General features: G+C 48.5%; 1 protein-coding gene across 2 annotated transcripts in view; it reads right to left on the reverse strand.

The window, feature by feature from the left end:
• The window catches only part of Fam178b (family with sequence similarity 178 member B), a 112,576-nt gene that overhangs the window by 69,509 nt on the left and 23,196 nt on the right, over positions 1 to 19,871 (reverse strand). For both annotated transcript variants that reach the window (XM_036168325.1, XM_036168324.1), the window contains 2 exons: positions 13,826 to 13,931; positions 11,005 to 11,089 (listed from right to left, as the gene is read on the reverse strand). In XM_036168325.1, coding sequence (XP_036024218.1) covers positions 11,005 to 11,089; positions 13,826 to 13,931 — 191 coding nt within the window. The remainder of the gene's footprint in view (positions 1 to 11,004; positions 11,090 to 13,825; positions 13,932 to 19,871) is intronic.

Consider the following 19,871-nt stretch of genomic DNA (forward strand, 5'->3'; position numbering starts at 1 on the left):
TCGAACTCACAGAGATCCATCTGCCTGCCTCTGCTTCCTGAGTGCGGGGGATTAAAGGCATGTGCCACCACTGCCTGGCTTGGGAACTCTATTAAGTAAATTTTCACTACTCTAGAGCAGGAAGATGAACCAATTTTTGCTTAGAGTTGAACTTCTTGCCCACTTTCAAAGTATCTGAAGAATGTCCTGGCCAGGGTCATTCTCTCCTACTACGAGCCCCTCCTCCTACACAAATATGACAGACGCTGGAGAGAGCATGGACTGCGTGGGTAAAAATGAGCCACACTATTCTAGAAGCTGCTGAGAAAGGGCCTACGTGCTATTTGTTCCTTTTCTGGAGAGTTTGGTCTCCAACAGGGGAGAAACGGTGCTTTCTACTCCATAGGTTCAGGGGGACTGGGGCTGAGATAATGGCCAGTTCCATACCTCCGCAAGCACCAAGACACACTGTTAACCAAACATGAAGTCATTACTTCCAAACAGTTAATTGCTCAAGAATATTTGCTTTCCAAACCAAACTCTACCACAAGAAAAACCAAAAAAAACAAAAACAAAAACAAAAACAAAAACAGAAGAACAATTATAGTTAATAAACTTTAGGTTTGGCAAGGCTGTAGGACACAAGGTCAGTGTGCAGAAGAGCTGCTCATACTTTGCTATGTTAGGAGCGAAAGCTTCAAAGGGGAAGTAAAGAAAATAATCTTTCTTATAATAGCAATGCAAAGAATAAAATATTTAGGGGATACCTTTAGATTTTATTTATTTAATTTTAGTTGTGTATGTATGTGTAAGCCTGTGTGAGTTTCAGGAGCCCATGGATTCCAAAGGCTGTCTGGTCCTAGAACTGAAGTTACAGGCAGCTGACTGCCTGATGTGGGTCTGGGACCTGAGCCTGGGTCCTCTGCAAGAGTAATAGGACCTCTTAGTTGCTGAGCTATCTTTCCTACTCCGGTAGTTAGGAATAAATTTAACAAAAGAAGCATAGCTCTTTTTGTTAAATTTCCTCAGAACACTGAGGAAAGATATCCCATGTTCATGGACTCGAAGACAGGATTGTTACCATGGTGTCATGGTTTGCATGTGTCCCACAGTGCTAGAGATTTAATTCTCAAAGCCACAGTGTCAAGAGATGGGCTATTCAAGAGTGATGAAATCATGAGAAAAGAATTCTTAAGAATGGGCTGATTATCTTGGGAGGAGCTTCCTCCTGAAAGGAGGACGTGCTCAGCTGCCTTCTCTCTTACACTCGTGATGCCCTTGGTGACCTTGTGACACAGAAGTATGGTCCTGACCAGAAGTCGCCTTCAGGCTTAGACTTCCCAGTCTCTAAAACAGTGAGCCCAATACACGTCTGTTGTGTCCAAATCACCCAGTCTGTGGTATTCCGCTAAAGCAACACAAAACAGACCAAGACAGAAGGCAAGCACTGCCTGGTTAGCTACAGATTCAACACAAGCAATAATAAAAACTCCAGCTGTTATTATTACATAAATCGTCAGATGTCCATGGCGTCTCAGATGAAAATGTGGGGACTCTGAATTGCTGCAACCATTTCAGAGAGGGTAGAGGATGAACACAACTCATTTCTGAAATCTACAGTTAGTCAAGAATTCCAACTGCTGGCATAAGAACAGACACATAGGGCTGGAGAGATGGCTCAGAGATGGCTCTTGTAGAGGTCCCGAGTTCAATTCCCAGCAACCACATGGTGGCTCACAACCATCTGTAATAAGATCTGGCGCCCTCTTCTGTATACATAATAAATAAATCTTTAAAAAAAAAAAAAGAACAGACACATGAACCAATGAGGAAACTGGGAATTTAGAAAGAGACCCTACATTCATGATCAGTTGACTTCTAACATGGCTGCCAAGACAATTCAGTAGAAAGGGAATAGTGCTGGGATGACTAGACAGCTCCAATAAAAGAATGAAGCTGAGCCAGACAATGGTGGCGCACGCCTTTTATCCCAACACTTGGGAGGCAGAGGCAGATGGATCTCTGAGTTTAAGGCCAGTCAGGTCTACAGAGTGAGTTCCAGGATGGTCAGGGCTACACAGAGAAACTATAGCTTGAAAAAGAAACAAAACAGAATAAAGCTGAACCTCTGTCTCATACCTTGTATATAGGAGAGGGAATTCAAGGTAGATCAAAAGACCTACATTTATTTGTTTATTTATTTGTTTGTTTGTTTATTATTTACTAGGCTGGCCTGTAACTCAGAGATCTGCTTATCACTCTGCTCCCTGAGTGCTGGGATTAAAGGCATGCACTACCACCTCCCGGATTAGTTAGTTAGTTAGTTAGTTAGTTAGTTTGTTTGTTTTTCAACAAAGGTTTTCTCTGTGTAACTTTGGTGCCTTTCCTGGAACTCACTCTGTAGCCCAGGTTGGCCTAGAACTCACAGAGATCTGTCTGGCTCTGCCTCCTGATAGATAGGTGCATCACCCACTTGACTCAAAGGGCCCAAATTTATGATCTAAAAGGAGAAAACTGTGGGACTTGTGGGTAAGAGAGATTTGTCCTGACTGGGCCAGGCAGGAAAACTCTAACTACAAATGGCGTCCAACGTGTTGGCAAGAGTTTCCACCTAAAACCTGAGAAAAAAGATTCTAAGACAGAGCTAAAAACAGCTTCCTAATTGTCTCTCACAAGTTAGCGGCAGCCTGCCGGTTTGAGCTACTATGGCGGGTTCCTGGCATGTGCATCTGACCTGCCGTGTGGCAGGAATGAGGAGTCTACAAGCGGCACTTTACTCTGCTGCGTGGTAGATTTAGCCTTTGCTAGTTTAAAAAAAAAAAAAAAAGTTTCTGGGCTATGCACTGCTTTGATAGAACTGCTTCTGATAGTTGATGGTACACATGGCTCCAGACCCAGAGCTGGCGGTAAACTGTACCACCGCCATGTTGGGAAGCTGAGGTGGGCGGAGCCAGCAGCCACAGCAGCGTTTCAGTCTTACAAAGATGGATATTACACAGAGAATCTGGTTTATGTTGTCTTTGGAACTTTTAACTGCAGAAAAAGATTTGATCGTAAAAGCTGTTGAGTTAAATAAATATGTAAATTTTAAAGGTTCCTTGACTTCAAAATTTGGATATAAGGATATGTTGCTTTGGAAAGGAGTCTCTGCTTTTGTTTCCACAGAAAACCAGAGGCTGTGGATTTGTTCCAGATTAAGATACATCAGGTTTGATCAGCCAAGACCACCTGAAAAGTCTCCAATGACACAATGGCCCAGATGATCTGACATCCAGAATGGTTTCAAGGCAACTGGCTCAGAGGTTCACCCTAATGGACTACTCCATAATCCTAAAATTTTCTTTGTGTCCCCATAAGATACAGCGCTCCCCTCCAGCAGGAAGTAGTAAGAAAAACTACGCCCACATTCCCAAAATTATCAAGCTGGCTTTGGAGATGGAATTGGCTCACTCCTTCTCTAAACCCAGACGTATTGTTAAAAGAAAAGGTTAAGATATTCTTGTGTCCCAAATCAGAAGAGCCCTCTGGTGTGGGGCAGAGAAAAACCAATATTTTTATTTAAATCGGGTTGATTATAAATGCGATCTCTTTCTAAAGAAGAAAGGGGGATATGATATAGATATAATAGGATGAAAGGGTAGATTAGGGAACTTACTTCTAAAGAGCAACAATTTGTTTAAAATGTTTTACATTGGTATAGACTTTAGTCTATTGATACAAACTTAAAGTTAATTTTGTTATACTGTGTGCATATTTCTAATTGTGTTTAAGGTATTATGTTTGTATAGCTCATTTTAAATTGAAATGGATAATTAAAAATAGATTAATGATTAGTCATCTATGATAATCATACTCGTAGCCATGTTAGTTAAGTCTTCTAGATATACATAGAGATATTTCAGATAGATAGGTAATCTTCAAATACTTCAAAGACCTACAGAATATGGCATTTAAAATACTTTTAAAATTTAGACTTTCTGGACAGCACCAATTTACTTCAGAGAGGAGGATGGGCATTGAAGACACTTCATATGGAGTTTATCTTCACCTTTGCAAAAATAGCCATTTGGACAAGAAACTGTTCTTGCCTGGACTGCTTGATCAACTGGACATGCAGGACCCATAGAAAGGTGACCACTAAACTTTGCTTGACAAAATGGTCCTTCAGTTTCCTGCTTTGCAGAGGAAACTGCCAAAAATTCTACAGGACACTGAGAGAAGTGACCGAGAGACTCTAGCCCTGTGGGCTAAAGACAAATGCCCCAACTTTACAAAGGAACATTAGGTGACTATCCAGGCTGCCAGCTGTCTCTGTCTACTCTTGCAAGACTCCTGAAAAATGTTTACATCCTTCTCCCGGTTCTCAGGTAATATTATATCCTTCTGAGGTCTTTGATGTGGTTGAAGACTAGATAGTTATAATTTCCTCAGTTATGATAAAAGATAAGTTAGATACAAAACCTTAGACTCACAAATATAAGATAGATAGGATATCTTCTTTAATATTGTAACTGTAATTCTTGCTTGATAATTGTTTTGTTATATGTAATTGTACTATGTAAAAGTTAAAACCTTCCTTAAAAAAAAAAAGAAAAGGGGAAGTGCTGTGGATATCGCTCTGTGTAAATAAAGTTCTGATTAGCCAGTGGCCAGGCAGAAAGTATAGGCGGGACAAGAGAGAAGAGAATTCTGGGAAGTAGAAAGCTGGGAGGAGACACCGCCAGCCGCCGCCATGAGAAGCAACATGTAAAGACATTGGTAAGCCACGAGCCATGTGGCAAAGTATAGACTAACAGAAATGGGTTAATTTAAGATAGAAGTAGATAACAAGAAGCCTGCCACGGCCATACAGTTTGTAAACAATGTAAGTTTCTGTGTGCTTTCTTGGTTGGGTCTGAGCGACTATGGGACTGGCGGGTAAGAGAGATTTGTCCTGACTGGGCCAGGCAGGAAACTCTAACTACAGAAAGCTCTTAGAAGAAGCCATGGTTGTCAGGACCTGGCAATGGCGTCTTTAAACTGACCCCAAAAGCGGGTAGAAGGGGAAGCAAAATGGTAAACTGAACGTTGCCGAAGTGAAAGCTGGGAATGGGGAGCTGCTCCGTGGAGCACCTGAGCTGGAGACCCAGCACCCACATAAAAAAGCCGGGTATACGTGAGTGTGCCCGTAACCCCAACATTGTCTAAGAGCTCACTGGATAGCCGGTCCAACCCAAAGGAATGAGCACCCAATTCAGTCAGGACGGCCTCAGAGTAGTAAGGCACACTAAAGCAGGCACGGACCTTGAAAACATTTGCAAGAAGCCAGAGATAAACACTACAGACTGTGTGGTATTATACAGAATAGCCACTGTGGCACTGAGCATACAGGCCCAGGCCTTTAATACCAGCATTTGGGAGGCAGAGGCAAAGGCAGGGGAGAATTTGAGGTACCACATCGGCCAATGCTATATGGTGAGATCCTGTCTCTAAAGAAAAAGAATTCAAGATTGGTCTCAGATACAGACTAGTCTGGGATATATAAGATTCTCTCCTACAAAAACAAAAATAAAAACACCTAACTAACTAACTTTATGTCAAGTAGGCAAAGAGACAGTAGATTAAAGGTTGCCAGGAACTGGGGAGAAGGGTATACTGGGCAGGGTCTGACTGCCAATGGGTATAAAGTTTCTTTGGGAATAACTAAGCACTCTGTAGGCAGACAGCAGAGATGGCTGAGCTAGCTAAGCACGTACCAGTGAGTGAGCCTACAGCTAGTCAGCCAGCTCCAGGTTCTTGCTTTGATTGTCTGCCCTGAACTACCTCAATGATGGGCTGGGCTGTGGCCTGGAAATTCAAGCCAAATAAACACTTTCCTCCCCAACTTGGTTTCGGTGAGTGTTTTATCACAGCAGAAAGGACAGCAGCAGGTTCTGGGCTGCTGACCTGAGAGCCAAGCCCTTCTTCCTCGATAAGGAGCACCGTTTGCACTGCTGTCTGCTCAGGACAGCATGTCCGCCCCTGTGGTAAGATCTAGCCAGCCCTGCACCTTAGAGAGGAGCCCAGGAGGCCTCAGCAGCAGCAAGGTCTCAGAGCCACAGGCTGCAGAAACAGCTCTGGCTATTCCAGCAGAAACCAGGCTTATCTCCTGCCAGAAGGCCCTGCAGAGGAGGCTCATCTAGCCAGAACTAGGGCCGCACATGTCATCACAAGCATTTCTGGAAAGGGGTCCGGGGACATCTAGGAGACTGAGCCTTCCAGGGTCTAGTGTTTGCTGTTTCTTTGTACTGTCTAAACAGATACTTCTCTGCCAACTTTGCCATCTAAGGAACTAATTGACCAGCTATTAGAGGTACAGATACAGACTATTGTAGTAACTAAGCTCAGACAATGTAGCCACCCTTGAAATTCTGGGGTTGGTTCCAAGACCCTCTCCAAAAATCTGAGGTTCCTCAGGTCCCTTCTACAAAATATCACAGCAGTTCAAAGAAGCCACACACATCGCATATCTTCTCATAGTCTTCAAATCATATACCTGGTATATCCCTCCATGGTCTTCAGACCATCTCTGGAGCCTCAGACTAGTTAACACAGTGACAAGACTGTACAAACAGGGAGAGCCTTGTTGTACTGTACAGTTCAGGGACTCATTCTAAAAAAGAGTATCTGCAAAGAAGCTGGGAAAATGGGTTTCTTGGGTTTTGTCCTAGAGGGTCAGCTTTGTGGGACTGAAAACTCCACACACAGCCAAGATGTTCAAAGGGCACTGACAGTCAGAAAATATGGCAAGCAGCCTTTGGAGCCTGAGGCCCAGTTCTGTACAGTCAAATAAGGTGGAAAGAATGTCCTGGTGGGCTGGGTGTGGTGGCACACGCCTTTAACCCCAGCAAACCCGAGGCAGAGGCAGGTGGATCTCTATGACTTAAAGGCCAGACTGGTCTACAGAGTACATTCTGGGAGAACCAAGGCTATGAAGAGAGAGACCATGTCTCAAAAAACTTCAAACAAACAAAAAGTCCCGGTCAGTCGGGTGTAATGCCTCACACCTTTAATCCCAGCACTCAGTGACAGTGAAACGGCCCTGGTTGGTGGCACTGGTTGCCGGGGGATGGGGTGGGGGGAGTCCACAACTATCAGAGTTACAAAGAGCTTTATTAGAAAGATATAGGGGATAGGAGGGGAGCCAAGCCTGGCAGGGAGGGAACAGAGCAGAGCAGAGCAGGGAACAGAGAGAGAACACAGAGAGAGGTGGGGGTCCATGTCAGGCTTCTTAAGGCTGGGATTGCGTGACCACATGGTGGGTACGTTGTAATTGCCAGCGCCCACTGATGATGTAAGACATAAGATACAGGACCCCGAGCTGCGCATGTACAGAATCCTAACACTCAGGAGGCAGAGGCAGGCAGATTTCTATGAGTTTGAGGCCAGCCTGGTCTACATAGTGAGTTTTAGGAAAGCCAGATCTACATAAGGAAACCCTGTCTTGGGAAAAAAAAAAGTCCTGGTAAAAAAGAAAATGAAGGTTGGCAAGATGGCTCAGTGGGTGAAGGCACCAAGTCTGACAACCTGAGTTCCATTTCCAGAACCCACAAGGTGGGAGAGGAAGACCAATCCCCACAGGTAGCCTTCTGACCTACACACACACACACACACACACACACACACACACACACACACACGCACACACAATCAAGAAAGGGAGTATGTGTGCCAAGCAGTGGTGGTACACGCCTGTAATCCCAGCACTCGGGAGGCAGAGCCAGGTGGATCTCTGTGAGTTTGAGGCCAGCCTGGTCTACAGAGTAAGATCTAGGAAAGGTGCAAAACTACACAGAGAAACCCTGTCTCAAAAAACCAAAAAAAAAGGGGGGGGAGGTATGTGTGATGGTCTGCATGAGGAGTGTCCCCTACAGCCCAGGCATTTGGACACTTGATCCAGGTTGGTAGAGGAAATAACACAACTTTGCTGGAAGAAGCAGTCACTGGGGAAGGAGCTTTGAGAGTTCAGTCCCACCCCACTTCCAGTTCCCTCTCTGCCTTGTGCTGGGGTTGAGGATGTGAGTGCTCAGCTTCCTGCTGCCATGTTTGCCACTTGCTGCCATGACAGACTCATTTCTCTGGAACCATAGGCCCAAGTAAAAGGCTTCCAGAGGTTGTCTTGGACATGGTGTTTAACCACAGCAACAGGCAGGTAAATAGTGCACATACAGAGAGAAATTCACGCAAAGTGGAGGCCTCTTCTTGTGGCCCGTGTTTCAATTCTGCCTTTTTAAAATTTGCATGCTAGGGATCAAACTCAGGTTTTCCTGCTTTGGCAGGCATTTTATCACTGAGCCCTCTCTTTTCAGCCTTGAACCCTGTCTCATGAGAACATGTAATGCATGATAATCCTATGGCAGCCATTCTGGAGCCTTGCGGTGAAGGAACAGAAAAGGTGGACACAGAAACCAGAGACCTGATGCTACAGAGCAGAACACGCAACCAACTACCTGTGGGTTTCCTGTCATACGCCACTAACAGTCAAGGTACAGTTTAATAAAAAATGGCTTGACAACAAGAAGGCTGTGTGATGGTATGCATTAACCTGGACCCAAGCCGTGTGGGTGGACCCTCCAGACAGGGCAGGCACTCCATTTGGGGCTCAGTTGCCTTCCTCGCAAGTGAGTGTGCAATCCTGCCCTATGCAGTTTCCAGAGGGGATCAAGAGCCTCCTGGGGCCTGGCTCCTGCAGGCCAGCCACACCCAGCTGGAAGTCCAGACCCCCCTCCTCCGCTTCCTCTTCCTCTGATGCTAGGTGCTGGCTCCCTGCCCTCCCCTGGTCATCTGCCTTCTGAGGACAAGGGCTGCCTGAGTCATCCTGTCCCTTTGCCATCCAGCTGGACCCTAATGCAGGAGGCCTCTAGGCATCTGTGAGTGGATAGTGAATATTCCCTGAGGTAAAGACTAGTTATGTTCCAGAATATTCCATCCTCCAAGTTCATCACCAGCTGCTTCTCAACACATCCTGCCCTTATACATCAGCCTACCCTGGAGTGTTCAAGTCATTAACTTCCATCACAGGACATGCTGAAACTGTGCCCTACTCTCCTGACTCAGGAAGTGAGCTGGGATAAAAGGGACTTCATAAGACCTTCCACAGGACAGTCAGTCAGAGAAGAGCAGCCAGTTAGCACACACCCCAGGGAACAGGAACTGACATGTGGAAAGACAGGTGTTAAGGCAAGGCAGTCCCTACAGTTTTGCCTTGAGCTCTGCTGTCCTCACAAAGGCCCTCAGGGCCTCCAGGCTCTACGTGAACCTGAGGAGCAAGGCTTCTTTTGTAGCTATCCTGGATTTAAATTAACCTTTGCATGTCTCCTGTGTTGGGGTGCAGCTAAGCGGTCAAACATGCTTGACAGACGGAGGCTTTGTGGTCTGTGAGGGGCAGTGGCCCTGAACCCTCACTGCTGCACGGCCATGACCAGCTTTTCAAGCCAAAACCTGCTGAACAACTCCCGTCTCTCTCCTGGGCCCCTGGTGGCGACAGTTCTATGAGTCCCCCTCCTGAGGGATCAAGGCAACTGTCCTGCCACAGTTTCATTTCAGTAACATGAGGGTTCTAGGGTTCATCTATACTGCAGCACAGATCACAGCTGCCTTCCTCCTATGGCACGTCTACTCTGTCCACCATATATCTATTATATTTCATCATACACACAGATATGTCATATTTTGCTTAGCTGTTCATCTGTCAGGCATGCAGGCTGCTTCCACCTTCTGTCTGTTATGAACAATGCTACGGTGAACACAGGTGTGCAGTTACCTGTTTAAGTTAGTTCTTTTGTGGCTCAGGCTGACTAAATCAGTGGGGATCCTCATCTCAGACAGGGAATTCTCTAGGCCAGGCTTTATTCTACTTGGCAGGGGACAGAACCCCAGTCTGGGCTCAAAGGTGACATCTAAGGACACACTCTGAAGCTGGGGGAACCAGAGCAGAGAACTAGAATAGAAACCCAGGAGCTACTTTGTAGCCCTCCTGACTGGGGGGAGGAGAGCAGAGTGGAGGAGACACATCCTACAGCATGGGGAGCAATGGACAAGGAAGGCCTCTGTTTCCAAAAGGGCAAGCATGCTGCAGAGGCGGCCCTGAGGCCGCAAAGGGCTACACAGGCCACAGGGGCAGAGGTTATGAAAAGGAAGAACACGCTTGGACTGGTGGCTTCTCAGAAACCCTTAGTGAGGGGCCCACGGGGGCGTCTGGAATGCTCTGATTTGACAGATGGCTCCATCTTGGCAACCCCTGAAGCAGAAGAATACAATGCAGATACTCAAAGGGCCGGGGGCTCTGGTGTACCACGGGCTACAACCTTGGCCCTCAGAGCTGTGTGTCTGCGTGCTTTGGGGTAGAGAGTAATGGCTGGACAAAGGTGGAGTCCAGTCCCCTGAGAGTCCCTCTCCCTGCCAGCTGTAAGCAACTTCCAACTGCTTACATAACATTTTTTGGTGCCAAAGTGTCTAGGTTCAGGTACCAAATGATGGCAGCTGGGGAAGGTGTAGCCACTAGCAGGACATGAAACGCTTCTCTGGAATGCTGAGTCAAATATACTCAAAATGCCACAGCCAAGGTAGAGACCGGAGGCTGTCACTCAAGGTGCCGTTAGAAAAGCATGGGGGTGGGGGCAGCTCTGAGGCTTCCTTCCTGGTGATGCCAGGCCTAAATGCAACTCTGATGCACTGTGCCTCTCCTTCCTAGGTCCTTGGAAGAATTTGGATGATGAGCTGTCCTTTTGAGCCAGAGCCTGCCTGGGGCAAAACTCACGTTTCTGAATGGTACAGGGACCCCAGGAGGCTGTGAGACCAGTCTGGATTCTGTCACTGAGAACTGGACCTACAGCCTGGTGGAGGTCCAAGGAGCCTGGTGGCTCTGTTTGTCAAGACACTGGAGCCAGAGCCAAAGATGTGTTGCCTGATGTCTCCATCACAGGTGACACAATGTCCTCACAGCATGCCAGGCGGGGTGGGGGTAGGGAGACAGGCTGAGTACACACTCTGCACCCTGGTACTTACCAGGCTGACGGAACAGTCCATCTATGCTGAGATCCCAGAGGAGACCGAAAGCTCTTGAAGATGTTTCTGGAGGCCATGTTAACAGCTAGGAAGAAAACGAAGGAGAAACCACCACAACAGAAATGTGTTACGGGGTAAGAGTAGCAAGACGTCATACAAATTTATTATCTTCTTTTGTCTGTTTGTTCTCAAAGAACCTCAAAGGCAGGATCTCATGCAGCCAAGGCTGGCCTAGAACTTCCTGTACAACAATTAAGGATAACCTTGAACTCCAGGTTTTCCTGTCTCTACCTCCCAAGTGCTGAGATTCTAGGTATAAGTCACCAGAAACAGTTTCATACATGTATACAGTATTGTGTATTACACAGACCTTATTTAATGCTCCCAAGCCAGTAGGGTGGAAGGATACTGTCATGATTGTTGCTTTACAGATGCCAAGACTCCCTTCCTCCTGCTCAGGGCCACACATCTGGAGAGGGCAAGCAAAGCAGGACTCTGTACCTGGAAGCTGATCCTATTACAGGCAGGCTACACCTGGCTCAAAAAGTGGTCTAAGAGCTTGACCCCTGCCCTCCCATCCCCAACTAGGATAATTCTCATGGGTCACCTGGTTCCAGAACAACTCTCCCCCCCCACCACACACAATGAGGAGCCTGCTGGAGCCTGCTTGTGACGAACCATTTCTTCAGTCTCCTGCTCCGTAGGGCCTATGGCTTCCCTCCCAGCTGTGGTTCTTATGGATTCTGTGTCAGAATCCAAGGTCCTGCTCCTCTCCTGTATTCCAACCTTCTCAGTTCTAACAGCTTTAACGTCTACCAACATGACTATAAATTCACTGGGATGTCCGCCCTCCCTGGCAAGGACCATCAACAGGTACCCCTGTGACCACAGTGAGGGGTGCACATAAGTCCGGGGTGCCGAGGCCTGGGCTGCTTACCTGGCGTGTACAGTGGACCCTCAAGAGGCCCTGGGAGCATGGAAGAGGCAAGCCCAGGACCTACCAAGTCCCAGGAACAATAGGACATCTTTTCCAAAGGAGTGGTCAACTGAGCAGAGGTGCTAGGTCCTGCTGGTCAACCTTGTTTAGAATGGATAGCCTGTGACCTGCCCAATAGAGTTGAATGTGCTTGGATAGGTCAGCTACAGTTTCCCATTCAGAAGCCTGCCCGAGTGCCCAATCCCTCCCTGTCCCTGGTTCTCCTCCGGCCTGATGCCTAGCCTTGTCTGACTCCCAGTGAGACGCCCCTGCAGTGGCTTTAGGGAGACGTAGCCTGACAGAGGCAGGAAGCAGCACCGTGCCCTTGCTGTTCCTTGCCCAGGCCCTAAGCAGAGCTGGGGATCTGCGGGAGGGACACGCGGCCAGACACACAGGACTTTCTCATTAACCCACACTGGACTGTTGGCTCCAGCACACAAAGCTGACACCACCAAGGACTTGCCCAGAGCGACAGCCGGAGCTTCCACCTGGGGCTAGGTCTCGACTCCTCCCCCCTGCTAACCCCTCTTGGTGCTAGGGAGATGGCACAAAAGACAGACAAGTTTCTCTACCAGTCCATGGCCTGAATTCCAGAACCTAGTGGAGACTGAGCCATGAAAAGGGAGGGTCACACAAGGACCCTCTGTGGGCGACGTCTTAGAGGGGTTCTTTGTGCCTCCCAAAGGCCGATTGTGTATTTGTCACCCACTGTGCATGGGGCAGGAGAAGCCGCACTGCGGGTGCAGAATAATGGCCTGACTGTTCCCAGCTCCTACCCGCCCTGTAGCCCCAACCTCCCCACCCCAGGGACTGGAGAGAGAGCAGGGTGACAGCTATGCATAAGGGTCCCAGGAGTCCATCGTCCTTCCCCTCCAGGACAGGGGCACCACAAGGGTCCCCAGAGGCTGCAGAGTAAGCTCCATGTGGAAGGCAGCCAGCTCGCTAAGCCTGAGAAGTGCCTGAACACTCCATCCTGCGTGGTAGCCCTGATTGGCAGCTGGGCTCCAGGCCTCAACTGGCAGCTCTGGTACCAGCTGTAACTTGTGACCAGCCCATCCCCAGACAGGGACAGGCCTGGGCAGCGGCCAAGGCAAGGCAAGGCAAGGCAAATGCAGGACATTTGGAGGGCAGTGTTAGGTCCTGGGCTGTCTGCTAGCCTTTCACCTACCAGAGGTTTACATCCTCACACAGAATGTGTGTTGCCTCAAGGCAAATGCCCCTCCGGGAGGAAACTGAGGTAGAAGAACTGTTCTAGGCTTTTCCAGACTACCTACAGCTTCACAGAGTGGCAAACCCTTAAACTCCACAGAGTCTACAGCAACGAACTCATGAACTCTGGCCTCCAGGGCTGCAGACAGGCCTTGGGTGCCCCCTCCAGCTGTGCCCCTGGGATGAGCCATTCATGACTGTGATAGCAGGAGTGGGGGTGTGGGGGGGCAAAGCAGGGGAGATGGTGTTTATGATGGACACTCTTGTTGACTAGAATGGACCAAGTCACTCAGTTCTAAGCCTATTAGGAACAACGCTGGGCACCTCAGGAAAGACAGACCCCTCACCAGGTAGGTAGCACAGGAATACCCTAGAGGCACACAGTCTGGGGGTACGAACAGAGACTTCCAGACAGACTCCATCTCTGGGACTAATTGAGTCCCTGCACCTCCTGGACCTTGGCATCTTTAGCATTATAGTGAGGATCAATCCTTACCCACCTTCCTCTGTCACCTGGATCTGAAGTATCCAAAACAAAAAGAAGCTAAAAGCGGCCAGCCAATCTGACCCTTGGGCCTGGCTGGGCTAGAGGGCTGCATCATTCCCGCCACCTAGTGGCAGATCTGTGTTTCTCACCTGGAACAGCCATTGGAGCAGAGGTCGTGGATAATCCGAGGCGTGCAGGTAGAGGTTGCTCAGGAGACCCTGGTGCAGAAAGGAGAGCTGCTGGGCCGGTGAAGACCTGTGGGGTCAGGGCAGTCGGGTTAGGGTAGCACCATCTGGCAGCACAGCAGCCTTCCTCAGCAGGGCCCTGGCAAGCTGGTCTCAGTGACAATACCAGACCCTTTGCTTTACAGGATGCCGCGAAGTACATAGGAACATTAAGGACAAATAAATGTACTTTTAGAGTCCTTGGCATGAGACATCATGGGAAGGAAAAAACAAAACAAAACAAAACAAAACAAAACAAAACAACTACTCATGACATCATCAGAGCAGCTTGCTGTCTCCAATGCTTCCCACAGACACACTACATGGTGTTTTAAACCCACATCTGACTAGTATTTGCCCTTGTTATTTGACAGAGTGGGAAACCAAGGTAAGGATCCTGGCCAGGTAAGGGGAGAAGCCAGGGGTCAGCCATCCCCGCCTGAGGCTCCTTCTGGGGCTCCAGCTGCAAGGGGTAGACAGAATTACCCGTGGGCACCTGCGTCCTTGGGTCTAGTTACACAGTGTTTCCGCCTCATCTTGTGTTTTCTGACACTGAGGGGATACCTGAGAGGGTGGGAAAAGAACAGAAAGGGGCCCAGGACTGGGGACTTCTGGGAAGGAAACACCCAGGAAGGGTCCCATGACCCTTCAGACTGTGCGCTGCACCCGCCCTGGGAGTGCATGTGTGTGTTCAGGTCATGGTTTGAACTAGAACCCGTGTGTGCCGGCCTGCATCCTATTAGAACCAGGCTGCTGGCAGGGAGAGAAGTTCTGGCAGGTCTCCTTGACCTGCAGGACCCGGGTCTTTGGAAAACAAAACGGGCTAGTTAGTTGTGTGGTGTATTGTGTGCAGCGGTAGTGCTTTGGAAGAAACTTTAGAAGACTTGGTTGGACTTAGTCACCTTCTGAGTTCCTGGTCACTTGAAACTGGGTGTGAGGTAGGGTGTTCCACCGTCTATGCATTTTTGTGCTTTTTATTTAGAGAACAGCCCAAAGATGGCCAACTTGGATTCCAGGAAATGAAACCATAGAGTAAATATTCAGATAACATCGTGTGTCCCAATCCTTTTCGGCCAGCTCTCCCCGCTCTACTACTTTTTTTGAAAAGGACATCATACTGCCATCTGCCAGGAACAGAATGCTCCAAAACCAAGATTTTTCCCTTGAGCCAAGCTGCTGTCACTCTGAGCCTGTCCAGGCCATTTACAAATTATATAGATTTGAAGTCACTTAAATCTGGAAGAGAAAGAGACATTGTTCCTGTGGTCAGGACCAGTTAACTGCTCTGAAACACTTTCCTGTGTGTACAGGCCCTACCAGTTCTGCCCCAGGTGCTTGTCACAAGGATGCTTTCTTGATGCAGGCAAAGGAAGTCAGAGTGCTTTACACACTGGCAGGACCTGCTAAGAGGCATGTGTCGAGGCCACTGGAAAGCAGGGCATTCTGGGAGACACTGGTTCTGGCATTCTTCTGGGGTGGGGCACTCTGCCAGTTGCTCAGTGGGGGAGCCGAGTGTACAAGCCCCTGGTGGCCTCAAGCAACACATTTTCAACTGCTGCTCGGAGGGGGCGTCACAGCGTCTTCCTTCTGCTCTTCCGGCTTCCCAGTGGACTTCCTGCTGGAGAAATGAGAGCTGGCTTCGAGTTCTTCTCCGTCAAGGGTGATTCAGCCATAAGGCCAGGAGCAAGGAAGGGAGCCAGAGAAGGCCTGACCCATAGTGCCTTGCAGTCAATGGCTTTCTAGGCAATCTGGGTTTCCAGCTAAATGAGATGCAAGAAGTTTGATGAGCCTGGGGAATGGGCCAAGTGCAGTTCACCGGATGTGAGGGGAGCTGCTGTCACGGTGAAACAGGCGACCGAGTGCAGATGCTGGCCTGACCCTCAAGAGGAAGAACAGACCCCATAGCATCCCCGGTCTGGGAGGTCTGGAACAAAAAGGAAGGAAGGTATGCCATGAAAACTCACAGACCTTGGGAGACACAGTCAGTTGTCAGATTCATAAAAGCCAGTGCCCAATCGCCACACCAAGGATGCTGATGCTGGGCCAGAGAGACAGCTCAACTGGCAAAGGCGCTTGCTGCCAATCTTGACAACCTCATTTTGATCCCCGGGACCCATATGGTAGAAGGAGAGAACCGACTCCTGAAAGCTGTTCTTTGGTCTCCAGGGACATGGTGTGGTATGCATGCGTATACGTGTACACACACACACACACACACACACACGCACACGCACACGCACACACGCACACACGCACACACAAATGCAATAAAAAATTAAACAACATCAACAAAAACCCCAAATAAAAACAACACTGATGCTGGGTTCAAGTTAATGTCTTTGCCAACGCTGAGGTCAGAAGTTAGTTTGAGAATGTCGGAGGACTCTGAAGGAGGGAGGGACAGCAGATGCCACACAGTCCAGGCTGAGCATGAAGCACCCAGCTGTCATCGCCAGGATGCCAGTGAAGAAAAGGTCCCATGGAAGGCCCTTAGCTACGACTGGAAATGAGAGGGACGGGCACAGCCACGCTGTGCACACTGCTAATCCTCAGCCATCACAGCTATGACAGACGGCAGATATCTATTTCCTCACTGCCGGCCGCAACACAAGAGAGGGAGGCAGGAAGTCGGCCAAAAAAGGAGAGAGCCAGCCAACAGACAGCAAATGGGGGACCGGCCTGGTTCCCATGGTGGGCTTCTGAACAAAGCTGCAGCCTCCTTGGAATGTCTGATCCTGATACTGTCCAAGCGAAGAGTCTTCCAGCTTCTGCCTGCAAGTCCACTTTATGGGCATCAGTCCCAATGGGAAGAGTCTCTAAATGCCATGCGAATCCCAGCCACAGCAGAAGGATAAACACCACGGGGAACTATTTATACAGTATCGCTTCCTGGGCCCTTGCCAAGTTTTCAGATGCAAAGTTTCAATAAAACCGCCCAAACAGAGTGGAATGAGAAACGGCAGAGATGTCTGCCTGTGCCCGGCTTTCCTTCTTTGTTTGAAGAGTGAGAACGCAGTCACCCTGTCAGAAGCCACGGGGTGCCAGCAAAGTGGCCCAGCTTTTCTGCTTCCCCTTCACTCTGAGGCACCTGCTGGCTAGCAGGACGGTCCACAGCTGGCTTTAACCTGGCTCCCTCTTCCAGGAAAGGTGCACAGACTCAACAGCCTGAGCTGTGGGGTCCGGGTTAACGTAGACACTGTGTGCCACATCAGCTGAAGAGGTTCAGACCTACCCATCTCCTGCTTCTTTCCAATCCTGCAATATTCACAGAACAACAGCCCAGGCTACATGAGGCTTCCTGGCAGCTTGTATGCCCTCACACTCAGAAGGGACACACACACACACACACACACACACACACACACACACACACACACACACACACACGGGCTGGGGAAGGCCACCTCTACCTTCCTGGGAGTGGTACGCTACTGTCTTGTACAGCATGTGGGCCTCCATCTAGCCCAATGCCCTTCCAGTCCCCTATTTGGAAAGATCAAATTTCCTCAACTGCTGTCAATGAAGGAGGAAACAAGGGTTGGCTTCTGGGATCCTGGGAACCAATGCCTGTCATTAAGACATGTTAATTTTGGTCTCAGGGAACTGCTCCGAGGTCATGTGTCAATCAGCCTGGTGATAGCCAAGGGAGGGTGCTCTGGGCAGCTCTGGTTGCACAGTGGGACCTGGGGTAGCATGAGAACCTTCATGAGGACCCCAGACTTGGAGGCTGAGCCTGTGTCCTTGCCCTGCCGATCCAGGTGGATGGCACGCTTGAGCTTTGAGGACACTTCTGTCTTTGCTCAGAGGAAAGCGTTCTCTCTTCATGGAAGGTGCCAAAGAGGTGACTCTATTCAAGAGGTGACTTTTAAAATAACAGCACCCACGTCCACCATGATACCTGCCAACTGCAAAATGTTTGAAAAATGCAGGAGAGCAACTTGAAAAATTACTTGTCGGCTCACAAAGCATTAACTTTAAATTGTGTGCATGCATGTGTCCTGCACATGCATGTGTGTGTATGATGTGTGAGTACAGATACATGTATACCACAGTTCATGGGTGGAGATTAGAGGATGACTCTTGGGGATTGGTTGTTTCCTTTCCACTGTGGGTTCGAGGGATCAAACTCAGGTCACCAGGCTTATCAGCAAGTACCTTTCCTGCTGAGCCTCTCCAGTGGCCCAAGACTGACTTTGTATGGAAAAGCCTTGTAATCTTGTACTTTCTTCTAAGGTCATGTTTCTGACCAATACCATAGGGTCATGACTGGATGGCTATTGTTCCCACTCTTATGTCTAGACTTGAAGACTTCCTTGACAAAAGATGGTCAAGGAAGTGGCCCTTACCCAGTGCTCAGCCATCTCCTCTGTCAAATACCTCCTGCCACCAGCCAGCCTACCAGAGGCGGAAACTTGCTGTTGGTACCCCCCCCCCCCCCCCACACTAAGGCAGCCTTCCCTTCTCGGACAGCCAGCCGTGCCTGCCCACTCCCAGCCAGCTGCCTTCCTTGTTCCTCTGTCCCCTTTCTTCCTTCCTTCCTTCCTTCCTTCCTTCCTTCCTTCCTTCCTTCCTTCCTTCCTTCCTTCTCCCTTTCATCACTTCCTTATTTGGCCTCTTTTTACTACGGCCAGGTGAACTTTTATCAGGGGTCACACGCACACCCACCTAATTTCATGACACCTAGGCTTCTAGACATCGATGCACTATTTATAGCAGAGAAAAGCTGAAAAGAATGTGTATTTAAAAAAAGAAAACTAGGAAACTGGGTATGTTAGGGCGTCGAAGCAACGTATAATTACTTAGGACAGCATCACACAGTAGAATTGCAATTCTTGGACTTTGTTCTGATGCCAATCAGAACAATTTATAAACATTTAAAGGCTGGTATGATGGATGAGATGGAGAAGGGGCTCGCTGCTATGGCTGCTGACCTGAGTTCAATTCCTAGGACCCGAGTGAAAGGCGGGAACTGACTCCTAAAAGTTGTCCTCTGACCTCCACACACACATAGAAGATAATCGAACTCTCAACACTGATTGATATGGATAAGAAGTTACTATTTTTAGGGGCAGGAACAGAGAGATGACTGGCTGACTGTTGGAAGTTGAGCAATGGGTATGAGGAGGCAGGCTACACTGCCCATTAAACCTTCAGATAAGCCTGCAAGCTTCCAGCATAGAAACCTTCAGAGGGGGCTGGTTCAGTGGCTAAGAGCACTTGTTGCTCTTGCAGATTCCCAGCACCCACATGGTGGCTCACAACCATCCATAACTCCAGTTCCAGGGGATCCAGTGCCCTCTTCTGACTTCCCAAGGCACCAGGCAAGTACATACATACTGCAGGCAAAATAGTCACTCATGCCTTTAGTTCCAGCACTCAGGAGGCAGTGCCAGGTAGATCTCTGTGAGTTCAAGGCCAGCCTGGTCTACAGAGCGAGATCCAGGACAGGCACCAAAACTACACAGGGAAACCCTGTCTCGAAAAAGCAACAACAACAACAACAAAAACAAAACAAAAAACCCAAACCAAACAAACAAAAAACCAAACCAAAAACAACAACAAAAAAACCCCCAAAAACCTAAAAAAAAACCCCGTCACTCATATATAACTTCATATATCTGAATATTTTGCCTGCAGTATGTAGGCCACACTTGTGTGTGTGTGTGTGTGTGTATAAATCTTAATCAAAAAAAAAACTTTACAAGAAACATCCAAGTGTTCCTGTGATCTTTAAAGCTGAGATGAACTGAGAACCACGAGCTCAGGCTCATGCTGTGGTTGAAGTGGGTGGGTGACGGTGGCCCTTTCTCTATCCGTTTGGCCTCCACCGCAGTCACCAACCCGCAGGAGTTATCAGGCAGATGGCAACTGCTCTGAATTCTCTTTATCTTCTCTTATATTCTTGGACATGAGCTCACAACTGCCAAGTGTTGAGCATGATTGTGGTAAACCGTTTAAAAATCCCCTTACA

This window comes from Onychomys torridus, chromosome 18 (genome assembly GCF_903995425.1).
Source record: "Onychomys torridus chromosome 18, mOncTor1.1, whole genome shotgun sequence".
Lineage (NCBI taxonomy): Eukaryota > Metazoa > Chordata > Mammalia > Rodentia > Cricetidae > Onychomys > Onychomys torridus.